Source organism: Camellia sinensis, chromosome 1 (assembly GCF_055761805.1).
Source record: "Camellia sinensis isolate YWXY chromosome 1, ASM5576180v1, whole genome shotgun sequence".
Lineage (NCBI taxonomy): Eukaryota > Viridiplantae > Streptophyta > Magnoliopsida > Ericales > Theaceae > Camellia > Camellia sinensis.
In genome coordinates, this window is record NC_138961.1 from 145,667,095 (window position 1) to 145,689,424 (window position 22,330).

General features: G+C 36.4%; 1 protein-coding gene across 2 annotated transcripts in view; it reads left to right on the forward strand.

Moving 5' to 3' along the window:
- The window catches only part of LOC114290046 (phosphatidylinositol 4-kinase beta 2), a 41,197-nt gene extending 20,393 nt beyond the window's left edge, over positions 1–20,804 (forward strand). For both annotated transcript variants that reach the window (XM_082886191.1, XM_082886187.1), the window contains exons 7-17: positions 120–200; positions 287–409; positions 4,161–4,230; positions 6,074–6,171; positions 6,281–6,385; positions 8,210–8,263; positions 16,243–16,386; positions 16,707–16,760; positions 16,894–16,968; positions 19,098–19,181; positions 19,744–20,804. In XM_082886191.1, the coding sequence (XP_082742317.1) occupies positions 120–200; positions 287–409; positions 4,161–4,230; positions 6,074–6,171; positions 6,281–6,385; positions 8,210–8,263; positions 16,243–16,386; positions 16,707–16,760; positions 16,894–16,968; positions 19,098–19,181; positions 19,744–19,845 (990 nt within the window). In that variant the 3' untranslated portion in view covers positions 19,846–20,804. The remainder of the gene's footprint in view (positions 1–119; positions 201–286; positions 410–4,160; positions 4,231–6,073; positions 6,172–6,280; positions 6,386–8,209; positions 8,264–16,242; positions 16,387–16,706; positions 16,761–16,893; positions 16,969–19,097; positions 19,182–19,743) is intronic.
- Positions 20,805–22,330: the final 1,526 nt, after the last annotated feature.

The following is a 22,330-nucleotide window of genomic DNA, read 5'->3' on the forward strand; positions in this document are numbered from 1 at the left end:
ATGTGGTCGTATTTCGTGAAACAGATTTCCTTGTCTATATCTATATATTTTTTCATTTAATAATTTTTCAGCTCATGCATTGCCTTTGAATTGGGAGTTGAGGTGTTCATTTTCTGCAGGCTGCAACATTAAAGGGAGAAGCACCAGCTGGCCTCCCTCTGAAAGGGCCTGGTCAGGATTCATCAGACGCACAACCAAAGGTGAGCCCCTGCTGAAAGTTGGAATATCTTTTGTTTTGCTTTAACGTTTTATGTTGAGTCTGACAGATTGGTCTCATTCAAAACAGGTTACGAATGGTGGTGTCCCCAAAGCTGGTGATGCATTATCTGGTGAACTTTGGGAGGTAAAGAAAGAGAGAATACGGAAAGCTTCGGTTCATGGAAAATTACCTGGTTGGGACTTGCGCTCCGTAAGTTGTGCATTTATGAACCTTTCCCTTTTCTTTTTTCCCAAAACCTTTCACAACAAATGACCTGTACTGCAACGAATGACAAAGACTCACCACTGACCCATAAGTATAATAGGTGTGCTGCCATATATGAGAATTCCTGCCACTAAGAAGAAATAAGTCGAAGAAGAAGAGAAGGGTTGTGATCGTTGGCGTTCTATCCATCATCGTTGTCGTCATTGCTTTTTATTGTAATGGCTGCGTCAGATCTAGATGTGTTGGTCTATGGATGTAGATCATTAGGACTTGGGTTGAACTTAGGTTAGGTTTTGGGTTTGGACTTCGCTTCGATTTTAGGAAGTGGATTGGGTTTTATTTGAGTTGGTAAGACTGTTTTATTTGTGGGTTTGGGCTCTAGGTTAATTTCAGTGATTCCCTCTAGGTTTAGTTTCAGTGATGGGCCTGGGCTGTTTAATTAAAATGGAAAAGGGTCAAGAAGAAAGTGCATTGGGTCAAGGGAGAAGTGGGCCATTTCCTACCTTCAACCAGTAACAAAACGCTACCAATGACCATACGATAAATCAATGATGACGCTAGTGACTATTGACAACAAGGTAATGAGGGACAACTATTCTCGATCAAGGAAAAATCTTCTCTTGGTTGAAAGCTTCAAGGACACACTTCTGGTTCATGTTGGTCTTCAAACAACTATGGTTTCATCTCCTCGACCTTGCTTTCATACCATGTTAGGCATTAGAGATTGCAAAGAAGAAAAAGAGGAGAATTTGATAGAAAGTCCAACAACTCATTGTTATTTTGTCTCTGAATATATGTAACAACCAATAAATAGACAAAAAATGCAGACCTTTGTCAATATAGAGGTAAGATGACTTAACAAAAAGTTCACTTAGTTTCATGGAACTTAAACTATAGGGAAAAAAAAATCTATTTTACCCCTTTTTAGTTTTAGCCTAGGGCAGTTTACCTAACTCACATTTAAATATATACAAAAATGCCCGTGGTTTTGACCCATCATGCACTTTACCTGCCCGCCTTTATTAATTCTGTCTAAACTAACAAAAATTGAGTTCCACATGCCAAATTTGAAAGTTAGGATGAAAAACAAAAAATTCGAAGTGAAATGTTACTACACAGATAATTTTATCCTTTCATCTACTTCTTCCCCAACTACAAATCCTAACCTTAACTCACCCACCCCTCCCACCACCACCTTAGCCATCACTGTTCGCCACCTTCTCTCTACCTCAGCCACCATCGTTCGCCACCTCCACCCACCATCGCCTGCTCTCCATAGCCCCTTGACCACCCTTGCCAGGCCCTCTTTCCTTCCCCCACCTCGATAATCTTCCAACCTTCTATAAAAAATAAAAAAATAAAAAGCAAATAGGAGCCAGATCGATTGGGGGCAGTGATGTTTGGGCCACTTTCCATGGGTTTGAGGCAGTGGTGTTTGTGCTGACAGTGGGTGTGCCCATTGTGCAACCCACTATGCAAAATATGTATATATATGTATAATTTAATACTAGCTGGACTCTAAAATTTGATCATATTATGGGGGTGTTTGGCAAAGGCTTTTTTTGGCTTTTTGGGCTAAAATCCACAAAATGACAAAATAGGCTAAAATAGCCAATATGACAAAATGTCACATCAAACCTATAGTCATTTCACTTTTTCTCTCACAAACATCACATCCAACTACAAAAAAATCCAACTATCTTTCCAAACATAAAAAATTTTAGCCTACTAAAATAGTAACTTCCCACACACCCACTATAGTTGTATGGTTTGCTTAGGAATAAAATGCTAAAGCCAAGTCATGAGTGCATGGACCGAACTCTATTACTTTGTTTCATTATTTTTTCATGTGCTAGGGAACTTAATTACTACAAAGGTTGTGATTAAGCAATATCTTCGCTCAGTTGTTCCTATTTATCTTGTAATGTATTTTATTTGACAAATTTGATCTCACTAGAGGGGGAAGAGAGAGCATATGGGTTTCTCGATACAAGGGAGGAGAGGGAGTAGTGTAGTGGTAAGCTGTGGTTGACAATAGTGGGTGTCTATAATGGTGGCTATTATTGCGTGTTGGCGTTCACTGTTAGTTGAGAGAGGTGTTGCGAGGGGTTGAAGAGAGTGGTATGGTGGCGGCTAGTGGCTATGGCTTGTTGTGGTGGGTGTCTCCGGCGGTGGTTGATTGCTATGGTGCCAAGTGGAGGTGGCTAGGGGTGGGTGGTAGTGGTTCGGTGGTCAATAAGTTTGTAGAGGCTTAGAGTGCGAAGGAGAATGGGGAAATGAGGGAGAACAGAGGAGGATATTATGGGTATTTGTGGTAATTTTACCCTATGTTACCAGAAAACGTTAATACCCTAGCGATTTACGTATTGGTATGTGCGTTCCAAAACATGGTACACTTTTATTCCAAAACAGTAAATTTAGTGGTCCAAAGTGATCCCAAAAGTTTTTTCCAATATATTTCTTTAAATGTTACCTTAGGAGGAAAAAAAATCAAATATATGAACTAAAATCTAAGGTGAGTTAAGTATTGACAAGGCAAAAAAATAAAAAAATGGGTCATAATTTTCATAGAAATGACTTGTTACATGATTTTTTTTTTTTTTTTGGATACCTACTAGTTAAAAGAAAATTACTCTAGAAGTATCTTAAATTCTTAAGTGTAATATATATAAGTCTGCTCTTATCATACTACATTTGAGAACATATAGTGTACCATATTCCCGTTCCCGTACCAGAACAATCCATGTTTTAGGTAATATAGATTTTACCATCTCAACACATGGTGTTATTGGCATTGGCTGTCTATGTAATTTCAAAGAATAGAGGGGGTGCTAGTGTAATTTCAATAGAATACTAGGGTGTCACTGTAATTTACCCTATAAAATAAGGGTGATCTAGAGCACAAGATTCCCACTAAAATGAGGTTTAGGGAGGGCAAGATGTACACATCCTTATCCCTATTTCTAGAGAGGTGATTTATGTGGCTTATACTTGTGCCACCAGGGACAGTAACAACAAGCCTTATTGTGGGCCAAGTTTCCCTTTTATTCTTATGTTTATGTATAAAAATATATTTTATATTATTGTTGTGTCATGTTCTGATTTATTTGTTTTTAAATTATTGTGTCTCAGTGTGTTCATATTATGTACTATTCATGTCTCGTGTCCATATTCTTGTTTCTTAAAAAGAAATTGTATTACATAGACTCAAGTACGAGTATACGTGTCCAATTGATCTAATTTCCATGTCCAAGGACATGGGAACATGTCGAATTATTCATATTTTTGAAGTTACTTCTTTTATTTTCTATACTAAAATTGTGTTCACAAGGTTCTGTAGAGCATTTTTTGATTAAGTTAGTAAGGACTTGATTGAGTTTTCAACTACATACCCCTAGTCAACTTGCAAAAAACGGATGTAATTCTTTCTAAGACTCATCGATTTTACGAATCTTTTAGTAGTGTCAACAATTTATTTTCTTTGAATGTTAAACCTTGATGCAAGTGGTATTGTATTTTCTAGATTAAAAAAAATGGTACTTGATGTTCAGGATGAGAACTGGTCTGTTGTTTTTCGTTATTTTGCTACATCTCATGTAACTGTTGATGATAACCTTTGGCGTTATCTCTATTCTAATGTTTCATTTGATGTATACTGATTATGCATTTTCTGGTTACTGTGCATTATATTGATTTTGGCACTGCTGATTCAGTTTTTGTCTTTGTTCTTGCATAGGTTATTGTGAAGAGTGGTGATGATTGTAGGCAGGAGCATCTTGCTGTGCAACTTATTTCTCACTTTTATGGTAGGTGACTTTGTTTCTCTTAACTAGTTTGTTAGGTATTGACTTTTTAGGTTTTGAAGGCTTTTGGTGATTTTATAGTATTTTCCTTACTTATGTGGTGGTGAGAACTCTTGGCAACTTCGTGGCTAAATGTTGTCGACAAAGTCGCATGGGACAAGGAGTTCTTGTTATGTATGTTTCAGATTTACTCAATCTGCTACTGACGCAAGCACTGTTAACTGTACTTGATGTTTTACTGTGCTAGTCACTTGGCCCATGCACTTGGCAGTGGTGATGGAATAATCTTGATTGGGTCCTTATATTATTACCATCCCCTCCTAGAAATAGAAGCTGCATCATTTTGTTTGTTTGTTTGTTTTATTGGTTCATCAATATTTTCACTAAGACAGTTTTATTTATTTATTGATAAAAGAGATAGAAAGAAGAAATAAAATTTGTTGACGTCAGTGTTATTAAAGGCCCGCCTAGGCATGTGCCTAGGCCCAAGGCTCATCAAGGTGTGGTTAGTGCGCTTCAGAACGCCTTAGGCCAGGTGATGTAAAACAGACCCCATAAAGGATCATGAAGCATGCCCTTTGGGCTTAAGGCTCAAGGTGCACAACTTTTGTGCTTCTTTTAACATATTTGTTTATTACAATTACAACCCTTGATTCACTTTTTTTCCCCCTCCCTTGATTTGATTTAATTTCATTTTTTTTAATGTGCAGCTACAAGGGATTAAACTCTTAAACATACATTGCAACCAAACACTTTTTTTAGCCCTAATTATACAAAGACGTTGGTTGAATAGAGCTTTCTCTTTGACCAGACTAACAGTTGTTATTCTTCTTTTTCATCTCCTCAATCTTCTTTTTCTTCTCTTTCTCCTTCTCTTTGCTTATCTTGTAAGACACTTCGATTTCGTTGCTATTTTTCAAATTATGGTTTGCGTTAGATGTTTGTGTTTATGTGCAATCTTGAATTATTTGTTTATGATAACCAGTGGTGTTTTTCAGTATTTATGTTTTAAAATATTTAATATTACATTTTACTTATGTTGAACCTTAAATTATTTGCTTATGTTAAATTATCTATTTTTATTGTCAACATGAGCCTCGTTTCGATGAAGCTCGCGCCTTGCGTTGCACCTAGGCCTTAGGAAACCTTGGTGCTTCAATGTGCCTATTGCCTTTAATAACACTGGTTAATGTTGAGTGCTCGAGTTTTTTTAGAGATTCAATCATATTGAGGAAGATGATCCCTAGGACCACAAAGAAAATAGAAAAAGATTTTCTAAAAATTATAATTAATTAATTATTTTTTCTTACAAAGCCTTTGAGCATCCCAATCTTTATAAGGTTAGCAAAATCAAAATCCCTCCCCTTGTGCTACTCTTTTTTCTCTCCTTTCATTCTGGTGAATGATATTAAACTTGTTATTTATGGGGAAAAATATATTATTTTATTTATTTTTTAAATGTTCATTTCATCACTAGTGCTTTAAAGATTTGTGCGTATGTGTGTCTATAGGTTCAAGAAGATAAGTTAACTTGAGGATTGTATTACTGCATTGTTCTCCATCTTGAACCCCCCTGCTGCATTATGGTGTGATTAATTTAGATGTTAGTGTGATAGCCTTTTCAGACTCTTTATCTCATGGCTAAGAGCCAACTATATTAGTTCTATGAGAATGACTTACTCTTATTTTGCAGCCAAAGGTATCAATTATTGTTTCTTTTCCCTTCAATACTATCTCAAATTTGCAAGAACAGTAATCAAATTCATCATGTTTATATATAATTGTAGAACCTCTTAGTATTTGCTTCTTGATGGTTAACAGATTTGGCCACTGTTTTTAATGCCAGATATATTCCAGGAAGCTGGTCTCCCTCTCTGGTTGCGCCCTAATGAAGTACTAGTTACTTCTTCTTACACAGCACTCATTGAAACGATTACTGATACGGTAATTCTATACTCTTTATTATTTATTTATTTATTTATTTTTTTGGCAGTGCACTTAAAATGAAAAATCTATGGTATTATAATGATAAAGCATATTTGTTTTGTTGTAGGCTTCACTTCACTCTATCAAAAGTAGATTTCCCAACATCACAAGTTTACGCGACTTTTTTGTTGCCAAATATCTGGAAAATTCTCCTAGTTTTAAGCTTGCCCAGGTAAATGAATTTGAAATGAAGCAGATGTCTTTAACTTCTGTAGCCATAAGAACGCATCTTCTTTGCATATGTACAGCAACTGCCTTGCCTGCTGAGTAAATCTTACTATTAAGATCTTCTTTTGCCTTATTACCGTTCCACCCTGTTTTATTCCCCCCCTCTCCCCCCTCCCTTCCTTAAAGAAGAATTATTTTGTTAATTCTTTCGTATATTTTAATTTTTAAAAGATTTATTGTTGTTATATTTAATGAAACAAATGTGTTAATCTGGGGACCTAAGAAATAAATCTGTGTAGTTTGTAATTAAATGGAGAAGAGTACCACTCACTTCCCTGCGGTTTAGACCTATGTTACCAAAAAACGGTAATACCCTAGCGAATTACGTATTGGTACGCACAATCCAAAATATGGTACACTTCCGTTCCAAAACGGTAAATTTAGCGATCTAAAACGATTCCAAAAGTTTTTCCAATAAATTTCCTTAAATGTATGTTTCCTTGGGAGGAAAAAATCAAATATAGTGAATTAAAATCTAAAGTAAGTTAAGTTTTGACAAGAAAAAACATAAAAAATGAGTCATAATACTCATAGAAATGTTTTGTTGCATGAAGAAGAAAAACTAAATTTTATTAGATGCCTACTAGTTAAAAGAAAATTACTTTAAAAGTACCTTAAATTCGCAAGTATATTATATATACAAGTCTACCCCTATCGTACCACATTTTAGAGCATGTGGTGTACCACGTTCCCTTTCCCGTTCCCTGTACTGGAGCGATCACGTTCCACGTAACATAGGTTTAGACATTTGGAAAGTACACATTTCTTAGTATTCTAGTTTATTTACATGGTAGGTGTGGATATGCACTTTTAATATCATTTCATTTGTACTCCCCCCCCCCCCCCCCCCCCTCTCACCTCCTATTTGTGTTAGTCAAATTTCAATGCAAATCATTGTTTCGGTAATGTGTTAGGATGATAATAGGATACCCAAGAGAAAGCAAGTAAAACTAGACAGTAATATTTCGATCAATAATGTGAGAACCAAAATTAACGAGCATAATAAATGATATATACAAAAATTTAAGATCCAATTTCCAACGAACAAGACATGAATAAAATAAACTATGTATGTGATGCAGATTATGTAAAATTCATGCAGTAATACCATTCGAAGTATCCTTATGTTGAACCTAATAATCTTTAGTAGAACTTCTATGTATTATTTTGCTTGTTAAAAGAACTTTTGGGTATGTTTGATGTGAAAATAGATCAGAAAGAAAATTTTCTAAACAATCTTAAGTCTCCCAAACGTCATAGCTAAAGTGATGAGATAAGGTTCTTAGTGCTTTTAGGGAAGTTGAAACTTTAGGGGATGCTAAAGAGTAAAGAGGTGTAGACTTGCGGATCTTATTGCCTAAGCTCTTCTTCACTCCCAAGCATGGAGGCAGCTGACAACTAAGCTTGTAAACATTCTAAACTCCATTGCCTTTTTTGGGGCAACATTTATGAGGGTCTTGGATAGTTGAGATTAAAAGATCCTTCAATAAGACCTCTTAGCACAGTATTTGTATGGCATATATTCACTTTTTCCCCGTACAAATTCAATGATCGGATTAAAATTTTTTAGAAACAAAACAAATCAGTGGCAACACAATAATTTGATTTTTCGCCCCTGATTGCACAAGAATCTCCTAAAATTTAGCTTATTTTGTTTATAATTCAGTCTTATAATTTTCGTGTTTTTGAGTGTGGAAATTGAGATCTTGATTTTTTTTCTGGAAATGGATTTTAACATCCAGTTTTGACTGGTTAATTCTTGTCGCAGAGGAACTTTGTTGAAAGTATGGCTGGCTATTCCCTAGTTTGCTACCTTCTCCAGGTCTCTCTCTCTCTCTCTCTCTCTCTCTCTCTCTCTCAACACAATAATTGTGATGTACATGACAGTTCTGTAAAATAAAAATGTGTGAAGACATACATACACAAGGCACATGCATTATATGATGACCTTCCTTACTATTATATTTCTCTTTTTTGGTGGGTTATTTTTATGTTTTGGTGTTTTTGGGGACAGGATGAATTCTACTGCTTGGCGTTCTTATGCTTCTCATAATTTGTTATTTTTATTTATCGATTTATTTATTTTTTTTGGGTGGGGAAGTGTGTTGTTTGTAGCTTCAAATGTTGTTTGTTGTTTTTTCCCCCCTCGTATTTTTGTGTTTCTAAAATAGGGAAATAACTTGCAATTTTTAGTGCACTTGGAAGGAAAATTTTCTTTGATGACGTCACCAGCAGGAGTCTTGATTATCCATTTGGTTGGACATTAACGTAGGTATTGTACACAGTTTTCTTGAACGAAGGCCCCGTTTGGATGGCAGAGATGAAAATTAGAAATGAAATCTTATTACCTATGAAGCATAGACACAGGACATGGATACGACATGACACGGATCCGCTGACGGCAAATTCCAAAAAGTAGAACATGGACACAATTTGGATACACTACAAATAATTTTATCTAGAAATATATTATATTCTATAGTCATTGATGTGGATGATATATATAAAATTAAACAATTACTTTATTCTAAGTAAATCTTGTATTTGATTCTTTTACATGAATTTTTAGACTACGAGACCTTGGTAGTTGAAGATCAGACAAACTGTAGCGAACATTATATAATTGCAAGATTTCACTCATACTCCTAAGCATTTGCTAATACATTTACATATCTTTTTCATTTTTCATCAAGTTTATGTGAAACTTCTATAGGGTTATTTTTAATATTAAACATTTTTTTAAGGGTATAAGATATTTATATCAAATTCTCAAACTTATAAATCACGTGTTAGCAAATGTCCAAGAAGTGTTGGTCTCATGCTTATTTTTAATTGATAGACATGGGTCCAAGAAGTGATGGACACACCACAAAATGTGTCGAACACTTGTCTGAAATGATGATTTTTATTTTTAAGGGTAAATTACAAATACATCCCCTGTAGTTTACTTAAAAAAAGGATGGCCCTTTGTAGTTTGGAAAATTACAAATACCCCATTGTAAGAATTTTTTATTTAACAAAATTAATTGAGAAAATAAAATTCCTGACTACTCTCCTATACAATAATAAAATTACCTGAATTATTAATTGAAATATATTTCTGATATCATTAAAAAAATTTAATTGACTTGATGATTTATTGATAAAATGGGCTATTTGTTATGACATTAGAAACTTCAAGGGGTAGGATATAATTTCCGTAACCACAAGGGGCAATTCGTATTTTAAGCAAACTTTAACGGGTGTATTTGTAATTTACCCTATTTATTTTATTTTATTTTATTTAATTATGGACACAGAAAAAGAGTATTGAACATGTGTCCAAGGAGTGTCGGTGTCTGACGTGGGATATGCCAATTTCTTATCAGTGTCCATGCTTCTTAGCTTATTACTAGGAATGGAATGGCTAGTTGTGTCATTCTATTCAATCGTTTGGATAAGGTAGAAGGTTTGTCCCAAAAACAATATATATTTTGATTTTAATGTAGTTATGGTTTTAAAAAAAAAAGAAAGGACAACTAAGTTGATAAAATGGGCCATTTGTTATGACATAAGAAATTTCAAGGGGCAAGATGTAATTTTCAGAACCACAAGGGGCAATTCGTATTTTAAACAAATTTTAAGGGGTGTATTTGTAATTTACCCTTTTTTTAAAAAAATTTGGACACGGAAAAAGAGTATTGAACATGTGTCCAAGGAGTGTCGGTGTCTGACATGTGTCCGACATGGGACATGCCAATTTCTAAGTAGTGTCCGTGCTTCTTAGCTTATTACTAGGAATGGGATGGCTAGTTGTGTCATTCAATTCAATTGTTTGTATAAGGAAGAAGTTTTGTCCCAAAAACAATATATATTTTGATTTTAATGTAGTTATGGTTTAAAGAAAAAAATAAGGACAAATAAGTTGCGGAAGACGCCAATCTCTATTAGACTCAAGTATTTAATAAAATGTAACCAGTAGTTCTTTTATTATTATGGTATTCTAATAATATTTTTAATAATTCTTTGTTAAAATTTACCATCACCTACCACCAATTTACCATCACCTACCATCACCTACTCCTCACCTACTACACTCACCCTCTCCTATATAATGAGCCACTCACCATTTGTAATATACACAACAACATAAATCAATCAATAATACATCAATTTTTACATGGTATCAGAGCAGGTTTAGAACCTACTATTTTCGCTTCCCGGCGGGCGGCAACCTCATCTTAGCTGCCCGCCGGACCTCAACCTAGTCCGCTAGTATTTTCTACACATACCTTTCCATCATTGTCCAAATCTCCTCCTCTTCCTCCGTGCTCCTTGATCAAATCAGAGGATTTACTTCTGATTCGCTGGCTCCCACACATGACATGGGCATACTCTCAGACCTTCCAGCTCCTGTGGCAGCCGTCAAGAATCCCAGCTCCAAAATTTTGTATGATGAGCACAATCCTGAGCGTTATCCTCCTGGCGACCCAAGCAAGCGTGCATTCGCATACTTCGTCTTGACTGGTGGCAGGGTTGTGTATGCTTCCTTGATCCGTCTCCTGGTACTCAAGTTTGTTTTGAGCATGTCTGCAAGTAAAGATGTTCTTGCCCTTGCCTCCCTTGAGGTAGACCTCTCCAGCCTCCTCTCTTTGGTACACAAACAAACACCCGAAACATAATTCTCTAGGCATCTTCATTCTCTGTTCTTCAATCTTTGATCTTCTCTGATTTGTGAGACATCATCAATGGCCGACAAAGTGATTCTCTTGGTGTTAAGTAAAGATGTTTTTTTATTCTCTCTTTTCTTTATCTTTTTTTTATTCTTATTCTTATTATTAAACCAAAACCAACACAACACAACACCACGTTTCCCCTTACTTTACCAACCCATGTGCACTTTCCTTTTTTTGTTTCCTCGGCCACCCAATTCACTTTTCTTATTATTATATATACATTTTTTCATTCTAAAATATTCTCCACCCAAAATCATTATCACATTTTCTACCGCCCAAATTTTATTTTTTTATTATAAAACTTAATTGGTGGTCTATTTTTATTCCTTATTATATATTCATCATCACCATGCTTATCATTTCATCACTATCTCCATATTTTTTTATTATTCGATTCCCTTACTTTTTCAAAAAAAAAAAAAAAAAAAAAAAAAAAAAAAAAAAAAAAAAAAAACATTCATCATTCCACAAACTCATTTTATTCATGTCGGGGCTCACCCCGATCACCATTTTACACCCAAAAAAAAAAAAAAAAAAAAAAAAAAAACACAAACAAAAAAAAAAACAACCAACCACAAAACACACAGAACAACCACACCCACAGTGGGATTTTTCTTCTCTATTCTGTCGCCGGTCTCTTCTTTTTGCCTCCGTCCTGGGCAGTCCTTGACGGTGTTGCCTCCGTGCTTCCTAGACCACCAAGCAAGTTTCCTCCTCCCTGCTCCTCCACTACAGCATATGGTAGACCTCCAAATCGGAACATCACGGTGGCCTTCCGCTTTAGCTCCTTGTTTTCTGTCTTTAGCACACTTATCTCTGCTCGCGCATCCTTATACATGCGTTGGAGCAGAGCCAGTTGGGAGTTTAACTGTTGCACCTCATTTGTCCTGCTCTGCAGCCGGTGCGACAAGTTTGTGACCGCAGTCATGGTTTCCACACATGACTTCAGAGTATACTGATTGGCCTCAATATCAGTTTGCACCGCCATTTTTTGCTCCACCGACCGCATCGGAAAGTTCAACGGAGCAAAACCAGAGGTGTTTGGTTGAGGTTCACTGGCCACCGCACCAGTTATTTCTCTTGTGGACTCGTTCAGTTCTGGAAAGAGCGTGAGCAGACCACAGGAAGAGGAGGCCATGTTCTGGGTAGCTGGACGGGAAGAAGAGGCCATGTTGCTGAGTGTTTCAGAGACGGGTTGGTTACAGAGTATTACAGAGTTTATCTCTCAGCAAAGGAAGAGTTTTTTCAGAGGATTTTCAGAAGTTTTTTGTCTGCCTCAGCCTCAGCATCAACCTTGGTTAAATAGCGAGGCAGCCACGCGTATCGCGCGCCACTTGACGCCAGACGACAAACGGGCGCGCCAGCCAAGGCACTCACGTGCCTCGCCATGATGTCCGGCACACCTTTTTATGACTTGGGCTCGCCTTTTGATGGCACGCCTTTTTATGGATTGGGCACGCCTTTTGATGGCACGCCTTTTGAAAGATTGGGCACACCTTTTGAGGGTGCGACTTTTTAAGGGTCCGACAAGACTCTGTAAACTGTCCCGACATTGATTCCGGTTAGCTCCTTTATGGGTCCGACAAGACTCTGTAAACTGTCCCGACATTGATTCCGGTTAGTTTCTACAAGGGTCCAGCAAGACTCCGTAAACTGTCACAACAGTGTCTTCTACAATGGTCCGACATGACCCCATAAACTGTCTTCTACATCGGTCTGCCATAACCATACAGTCTTCTACAACGGTCTGACACGACCATACAGTGTCTCCTATCCATTTTTATTTTCTTTTATTTTTTATGTATTTTCTTGTTTTGTTACTCTCTCCAAACTCAAGTTGGTTAGTTTCTATCCTCCTTGAGTTTGCGGGGGGCTGTTAAAATTTACCATCACCTACCACCAATTTACCATCACCTACCACCACCTACTCCTCACCTACTCCTCACCTACTACACTCACCCTCTCCTATATAATGAGCCACTCACCATTTGTAATATACACAACAACATAAATCAATCAATAATACATCAATTTTTACATTCTTATATTAGTTAATTAACATTCCATAAATTTAGGAATAGATTAAAAAAAAGGATTTTGTTAATGTGTGCCCTTACGGCACATGCTAAGTTGTTTAAAAGGGTTGTACATTCTGCATGAAAGTGCATGTAATAAAGAATGTACAATCTTGTAAGCATTCTTAACATGTGCCCTAAGGGCAAGCGTTGACAATACCCCAAAAAAATATGACTTTAAGATGATGTAGTATGATTTAGAGTAGATATTGTGCTAGGTGACTTAGTTGGTCTTTAGTCTATAAATAAGTGACTCTAATGAAAGTCGTTCCCTTATTTTTGCTTCATCAGATGTGCTTGTGAGTTCCTTTGTATCCATTTTCTCGCATTAACAGAAAAGGGGATTATCATTCCTTCATGTCAAGATAATGCAATCCTGGGGTTTTGTTAGTGAAGAGAAAATGGATACATAGGCATTCACAAGAAAAACCACAAAGCCTACACCCTTATGTACATAGGTCTTGTTAAAAAGCCTGAGTTTGCTTGTGGCTGTCTAGATGGCTTCCTTTTGCTCATACTTTGGACCCTACTTGAACAACTGATTATCGTCCATACTTTCAACCGAAGAAACATACATATTGTTCAAAATCAACGACAAAAATATCAATTGGACAATCAGCTGTTTGCTTGAGTGGTATCTCTTGCAACTCCCAAGGTGGAAGTGTAGGGTTCAATCCCCAGTTGGAAATGTGGGTAGAGATGCATTGTTGAACTTTGTTCAAAAAAAGGTAAAGATATTCAAATAGCCTCTGTATTTAGCAGAGCCCACTCAGAATAATTGAGGGTCCTACAAAATTTTAGATGAACACAAAATGGCTTCAAATTTATGGCAGTGGATTTGAGACGATATTACAAATCTTCATTCCAACCATTTCTTTCAATCATTTTCATTTTTTTATTTTATGAAAGAATTTGAGTTACTGCACCCAAGCTCATTGATAGTTTGACAGCTCTAGTGCTTCGCTTTCTATTTGATAGTCAGTGTTTAGTTTGGAAGTATGGTGACTTTCAGTGAAGTCCTTTTCAAGAAGAGTTTCTACAAAAGCATCTTGGTAATACTTATCCAAGAAGTACTTGGGTCCCTATTCTCTGACATGTCAAAGTGCTTTTGATGTGTAGCCAAAAATGCATCAAAGAACTTTGAAAGTTAAGAAGTGCTTTTGATTCAGCCCACTGCCACAGCCTTTGAATTGCTTTTGAGATGGTTGGTTCTTGCTGTGAACTTGTGTTTTTATTATCTTTTTTGGGTCCATCACTTGATGGGAGTTAAATATAACTTTGTTTTGTGAGGTGGAGTTCTCATTAGTTTAGTTTATTGGGTGAATATCATTAGTTAAGTTGAAGCATAATTTAGAGCTTTTCTTTGCAAGAACAAAGATGGTTTAGGGGATGGTTCATTTTATTTTATTTTATGAATGGGTTGAGATCATGATTTGGTGTTATTTTACTTATACATTGTACCGCTGATGTGCAATGAGCTATGCCTCTCTTCATTTATACATATATATATATTTTAAGTAAAATTTTCTATTCGATATGAAAGATGAGATGAATTGTCTAATACGTGCAGTTAATTTTGTGCATTTGCATCGATTGGCAAGTTTTTATTCAATTTTTATCTTTCGGACCACTTTGTGTGTGTGTGTGTGTGAGAGAGAGAGAGAGAGAGAGAGATTATGATCTAACATTGATAGTAAATCCATGAATGCATGAGTTTTTGACCTTAAGTCCAGCTCGAAATCGCTTGTTCCTAGCTAGAATGTAATTGTAATAGAGAGAGAGAGAGAGAGAGAGAGAGAGAGAGAGATTATGATCTAACATTGACAGTAAATCCATGAATGCATGAGTTTTTGACCTTAATTCCAGCTCGAAATTGCTTGTTCCTAGCTAGAATGTAATTGTAATAGAAACTTGTCAATTTCTATTTAATAGTTTGTAAAAATGTATTGGGTCCTATGTTACTTGGAACATGGATTGTTATAGTACATAGAACAGGAATTAGAATATGGTATGCGTATGCTGTCCTAAAATGTAGTACAATAGATGTAGACTTGTATTATTGTATAGATTATACTATTAGAATTCAAGTTACTTGTAGATCAATTTTATTTTAACAACCAGACACCTAATAAAGTATAGTATATTTTAACAATTAGTGATCCAATAAAATATACTATATACATATATAGTAACATTTGCTGTCCGTTTGGTTAGAAGGCAAATTATGGTGGAAATGAAGTGAAACAAAAGAAAAGAAAGATTTTTTCTTTTTTTTTTTGCATGGATTAGGATGAAAATTTTGCAAGTGATTGAAAAATTTAGCTTTGTAATTTGAAAAGCATGAAAGTTGCAAGAAAATTCTTATACCTAATTGACCTTATTTATTTTAAACAAGTGGAGGGAATCATGGGCAAATCTACAAAATGATAATTGTTCTCCCCATTTTCACAGGAAAATTTTGTGGGAACTCAAATCTGAGTTTAAAAGCTTAACGCTGTGTTTGGTTGGGGGATTTGGGCAGGGATTTGGAAAGGGAAAGGGAAAGGGAAAAGGTGTGTGAAACTAGGTGAAATGTAGGTATATTTTATTCACATTTTACCTACCTTTTCCTTTTCCCTTTCCAAATCTTTTCCCAAATCCTCTAACCAAACACAGCGTTAGGGAGTTGTATGAGAAATTTCACTTTTCAACACTGTCTGTGACTGTCATGCTAAACAAACACCAAAAGAGTTTAGATTTCCCCGCTCTTTCTTGCATTTTTCCTCACTATCTCACTAATCAAACAGACCCTTCAAGAAACAAATAGGAAAAAAATTTGGAATCACTCTAGGTCGCTAAATTCACTTAGCATATTCCACTCCGTGCATTTCAAACGTATATTGCTAGCTTATTAGCATTTTCTAGTAACATTGATTGGACTAATGGCCCAAAGGTTATTCTATAAAATTGGCACTTTTGATGGATTGTTTTCTTTTGTATTTGTGTTTTCATAGTTCTTTTTTGTTGTCTAGGTGAAGGATCGACATAATGGAAATCTTTTGTTGGATGAAGAAGGTCATATCATACACATTGATTTTGGCTTCATGCTCTCTAATTCACCTGGCGGTGTCAATTTTGAGAGTGCACCATTTAAATTAACAAGGGAACTTCTTGAGGTAAGCAATTATGTTGTGAAATCTTTCGGAAAAAAGTATGCCCAGTTTAGTCGCAATCCGATGTGGGTCTGGGAGGGAGTAGATTGAATACAGACCTAACATTTGACATTATTTGCACAAAGTTTGAACCTGCAACCTCAAGATTGACAATCTGAGTTTAAATTACTGAACTTGTAGCCTCCTGTTTTGGGAAACAAATAATAATTTCTTGTTTAATCATTTATTCAAGGGCTTCTAGTTTTAATCCTTAAATTCTTATCAGCATTTTTATTTATTTATTTATTATTCTTTAATTGATTGAAACATCGAGATGTTGTTAGGTCATGGATTCTGATGCTGAGGGCATTCCAAGCGAGTTCTTTGACTATTTTAAGGTATTGATGAGTATTTCTTGCCTTGGTTAGCTTTTCACTACTCAGACGTCAAACAATCTTGTGTTATTTGAAGGGCGTATTTGGTGCTTGTGTTATTTGAAGGGCTTATTTGGTGTTTATCCTATATATTCAGGTTCTATGCATTCAAGGTTTCCTAACATGTCGTAAGCATGCAGAGCGCATAATTCTTCTTGTTGAGATGTTGCAGGTAAACCAAGTGACATGTTTATATGCCCATTTCATTGCTTTTCAGTTATTGCTCATTTTATACCAAACCAAACTAGGCCTTGTGTTCCAATCAAAATGGGATGGTGGGAGGTAGGGTGGTTGCAAAGAGGGCTGCCAGAAAAGCGTGGGGGGCTGCTGGAAGTGAGAGGGGCTGCTGGAGTAAGAATTGATTGGGGGGGGGGGGGGGGGGGTTCAAAAAAGAGGGGTAAAGTTGGGATTAAGGTGGGGGTCTAAATAAAAAGGGGGAGTTCTACTTGCACCACAATTTGGTCTCCTTACATCGATTTTCTCATTACAATCAATCAAAATTTTAGGGTAATTCTATTCTCACACCATCGTTTATCTCAGTACACACCATTTATGTCATTCGGATATCAACTTTCGAACAAAAATAAAATGTTCGAATATTAACTTCTCAACAAAAATCAATTATTCGAACAAAAATCTTGTTTGATAGTTGATATCCGAGCATTTGTATCTTTTTTGGAAGTAGATATCCGAACATTTGTATTTTGTTCGAAAGTTGATTTTCGAATGATATAAATGGTCTGTACTTAGACAATGTTTGGTGTGCAAATAGAATCACACAAAATTTTACTCTCTTTACACTTTCCAATATACCAATTTTACCCCCTCTTCAACCTCACCTTCTCTACTTACACCCATTTTCATCTTCTCTCTGTCTGCTCCACTTTTCTTTTCTTCTTTCTGCCATTGTTGCCGCTGGCCACCACTGTCACCACCTCCTCCTCCACCTCTAACCACCACCCTGTGACCACCACTCCGCAGTCACCCCATTGGCATGACTACCTCCTTCATAGCCATCGAACCACTGCGACCACCATTGTCTCGACCATAGCCAACACTGCGATCTATTCCCTAGCCCTCCCGTTGCCACGATCTGCTTCCCAATTGCTCCCGTTGCCGCGATCGCCTCCCCCAGTAAGCTACCCTTCCACACAGAGAGAGACAGAGAGAGAGATAGATCTAGGGTGTGGAGGAGGAGAAAGAAGAAAGAAGAATGAGAGGAAGAGAAAGTAGTTGTGGTAGTGGGGAGGGAAGAAGGGCTAGGATGGCAGCGGAGCGAGCGGAGGGAAGCGGTGATGAGTGGCAGTGGTGGTAGTCTGGTGAAAATGGTGGGTGAAATGAGAAATTAGGGTTTGTGTTTTTAAGGTTTGAGGATTTTTTTAGTAATTTTAGTTAGGGTTAAAACGGCAATATATTTTTTTGAAAATTTTAGGGTGTAATAAGGTAGAATGGTAGTGTAAGTAGAATTACCCTAAAAAGAGGTGGGTAGTCATTTAGGCTGCGTGGGGGTCCAAAGAAATTTGGTGGGGGCTTTTAGCGGCACTCATAACTAATGGGGGCAACATTTGTGCTCCAGGAAAGACTCCTAGGAGAACTCTAGTCTTGGAATGTTGACATTCTAATAAAAAAGAATAAATAATTTTCAGAAACACTATTCCACTCTCCAAATTCAGCTAGTGCCAATCAAGATTAAGAAAATACAAACTTCTTTACCAAAGACCTACAACTTAGAAAAAGAGCCTTGGTCTCTAAAATTATTGAGATTTTTCACTGGAATCTAAACATGTTTGTAATTGTAATGGACTTTAATTCCCTTTCTTGTGGTTTTTGCATCACAAAGCTCACCCATTGCATAGGTTACCGATATATGTTGTTGGGTTTACCGCAATGGAAATTAACATATCAAACAATTCCAATTAGATGCTCTTACGTAGTGTAGTGACTTTTTATTTCTCATATATTGAGAAAGAATTGTAAATTTTTGGCAATCTAATCTGTTCTACTGTATTCACTCGGAGGAAGATATGAAACAAAGTCATACCAATGAACTTCAAAATAGTTTTAATTTATAATTATTGAAGTTAAGGCTCATGGTTATGCTTTTATTTATCCCTACAAAAGTTTACAGTATTGAGTGGCATCGCTGGGGTTTTATGTGTTGGATGTTTATCATCATATGTATTACATACATCAGTGTCTTTTTCTTGTGTAATAGACAGAAGTAATAATTGGTTAGGTTATATCATTACATACAACCCATGATTGGCTCAAGGTACTTGTTTTTCTAATGTTTTCGACCAGGACTCTGGTTTCCCATGTTTTAAAGGTGGGCCTCGGACGATTCAGAACCTAAGGAAACGATTTCATCTAAGTCTAACGGAAGAGGTTTGATTTCATCCAATCTTTTCAATAAGCAATATTTTTAAAAAGAGTAAATTATGCAAATGGTCTCTGTAGTTTACTTAATGTGTCAATTGAGTCCCTATTATTTTGTCCCTCAATTTAATGGATTATGTTATATTAGTTCAATAAATAACGGCTGTTAGGTTTGGTGCACGGAAAGTGAAACGATGTGTCAATTTGGTTCCTGTAGTTTACAGGATGTGTCAATTTGGTCCCTGTCAAAATCAAGCAAATTAAAACAATAGGGACCAAATTGACACAGCGTGTAAAATACAAGGACCAAATTGGCACATCGTTTGAGCACGCGACAACTTTCCGTCCACCAAACCTAACAGCCGTTATTTATTGGACTAATACGACACAATCTGTTAAATTAAGGGGCAAAATTGAACAAATTAAAACAACAGGGACCAAATTGACACATCGTGTAAACTATAGGGACCATTTGCATGATTTACTCTTTAAAAAATAATTACTCTTTAATACCGTGCGGCATCATTATACTTGTATGGTTAACATGTTTGTATCTGGTGATTTCTGGCAGCAATGTGTGTCCTTGGTGCTTTCTTTGATCAGTAGCAGCTTAGATGCATGGCGGACACGACAATATGATTATTATCAAAGGGTATTGAATGGGATATTGTGAGACTAGATTGATTTCCTCTGCATGATTGTTCACTTGGAAAAGCCTGTTACTGAATCTCTTCATTAAGAATTGCATCGGAGTGCTGTGTGATAAAAACGAGCAGTTTTTTTTATTAATGGATGGGGCGTCACCAATTTTGTCAGGGTTAAAAAGGACTACTGATCGCAGTTTGGCCTGTCTTTTTATTAGCGCGAGGAATTTTTGTAATTTTAACGGCAGAAATAACTTGGTGTGGTCTACCAGGCAAAAACCAGTGCAGCATGAGTTCTTTTTTCCTTTTTTTTTTTTTTCTTTTTTTCTTTTCTCTTACATTTTCTTTGTTCTTCTCTTCTCCTTTCAAGAAAGAGGAATGCTTATGGATGAAGGGGAATTTCTCATTTTTTAACTTGAAGGAAGATATGCTTGTTGCCCTTTCTCATATTTGGGTAGCACATACTGTACAGTGTGATTCCAATGAGGAAAAGGATTAGATATGCAAGAAGGCTTTTGGATGTTATGATTAATGGCATTTGTTACAGTCGGTCAGTTGTTTGAAGCAGCAAAATACGGGTCAGTTAGTATATCCACCTCCGACAGGCACGCACATGTTGGGGCTTAATTCATCAATACTTCCATTGGAGTTTGCAAAGTGGTTATAAACAACAATTGATTGTATGTGTATAACATATTTTCATTGATCACAGTTCATTTTACGGTGCAATTTTTTCTTTTGGTGCTTGCGTTAGTGTGGACGTTTGGTGGTATTGATTTTGTGATATAATACCCATTTTGTATCATATATATCCTGGTGTGGAAGTTATTATGCCCACTTGGGGTGTGCATAATATATACCTAGCTAGAGTGCCTATGGTCTTCTTTCTCATTCTTTGAGCTTTAAATTTGATGCTACAATGTTCAATTATATACTTGATAGCCTTCGTAATTTATAGATTCAGCTTTTGTTATTTTTGGTAACCAAATCTAGTTTGCTATTTGGTCACTGAATGATGGTGCCATATTGTTCTGTTATTTTGTCTCTGATGAAATCCCAGGAAGGATGGGATTATCCTTCTTGCTTTAATCTTACATCATGATGAGATGATAATTGTATGCTTTATTTATTGTTTATATTGGCATAATCTATAACCATTATATAAATAACCCAAATCCATTGCTGCTAGTGCATGGAGTTCACCCTTCTATCCCTGCCCAACTCTCAAAATCCGAACGTGCCCCCTCTTGAAAAGATCTACCACGCGTTGTTGTGAATCTAACGCTTGATATGCCATATATACCCTTCATCGCAATGGATGTAATTTCACAACTACCATGGTTTCCATGTGTTTGCGACTGGGGCAGATGTGATGGTGTGTAACCGAATGGGATGCCAACCCAAAATTGCCATGTATCAACCTAGAGGGTGCCTTTGGGCGGTAATCATATCTCCTTCACAGCCTAATATGCACGTATGCATCTTTGGTATATCACCATGTTGGATATCTGCCACCTATGTGTTGCTAGGAAAATTGGTTTTGAAATCATATTTTTCGGAAATTTTGAGCTAATATTTTTGAAGGATCCACACATCCTTTTAGGTGGATCCAAGTGGTAGCATGCATCCAAAGTGAGTCATGAATTAGTTAGTAAAATGAAGTTCTCAAAAGTTGATGGTTTGTCATTGTCCCACATTGGAAACTTAGAACATTTTTTTGTGTTTGTAAGTACGAAGGTTCGCTTTTCGTATTGGGCCTCTGGGGTCCAAATTTTGTGAGGAGAATTATGAACTAGGGGTTGGATCCAAAATATTCACACTTACGCCGGTTGGGTTTTATGTATAATATATTGTTGAATTTTTATAGAATATATATAATATTTATACAACCTATGATAGTTTCTATTATATATAATATAGTTTTAATATTTTTACAATATATAATATATTTTCTTAATTATAAATATCATCTTGTTGATATATTATTTTTAAATTTTTATTATGTTGCGTATCGAGCAAGGTCGGGGTAAGGTTTAGATTGGGGTGGGGGTGGGTTATGGGGGCCCAGACCCATATCCTACCCATTGCCATTCCAACATCGCCCCACCCTGCACCAAACTGAGTTGGTTGTGTGTAGGGTTGGGTCAATCAAAATAATTGTTTGCGGGAAAAATTTTAAATTTTCCTAGTCAAAATGTTTTGGGCACCCTCTCTTCTCCGATTACACATGATTTTTCAGCGTCTCTCTGCATGATCGGATGCGACTGTTTCTTGCATCTTTTCTACATATTCGAACAGGTTCTTCCTCGCCCATATAAAGGCGGTACCCCTATCCATTTTATTCATTGAATTGATTCCAGCAAAATCATCTTCCTCTTTCTCCCTCATTCGTTTGCATCAAAGAGTGAGTTTTCGTGAGAGTGCTCTTTTTGTTTGTGGTGATCATTGTATCCGGAGGCAAGATGTCTAACATTTGCAAGCACCTAGGCAAGACTGAATTTCTGCCTTATACGT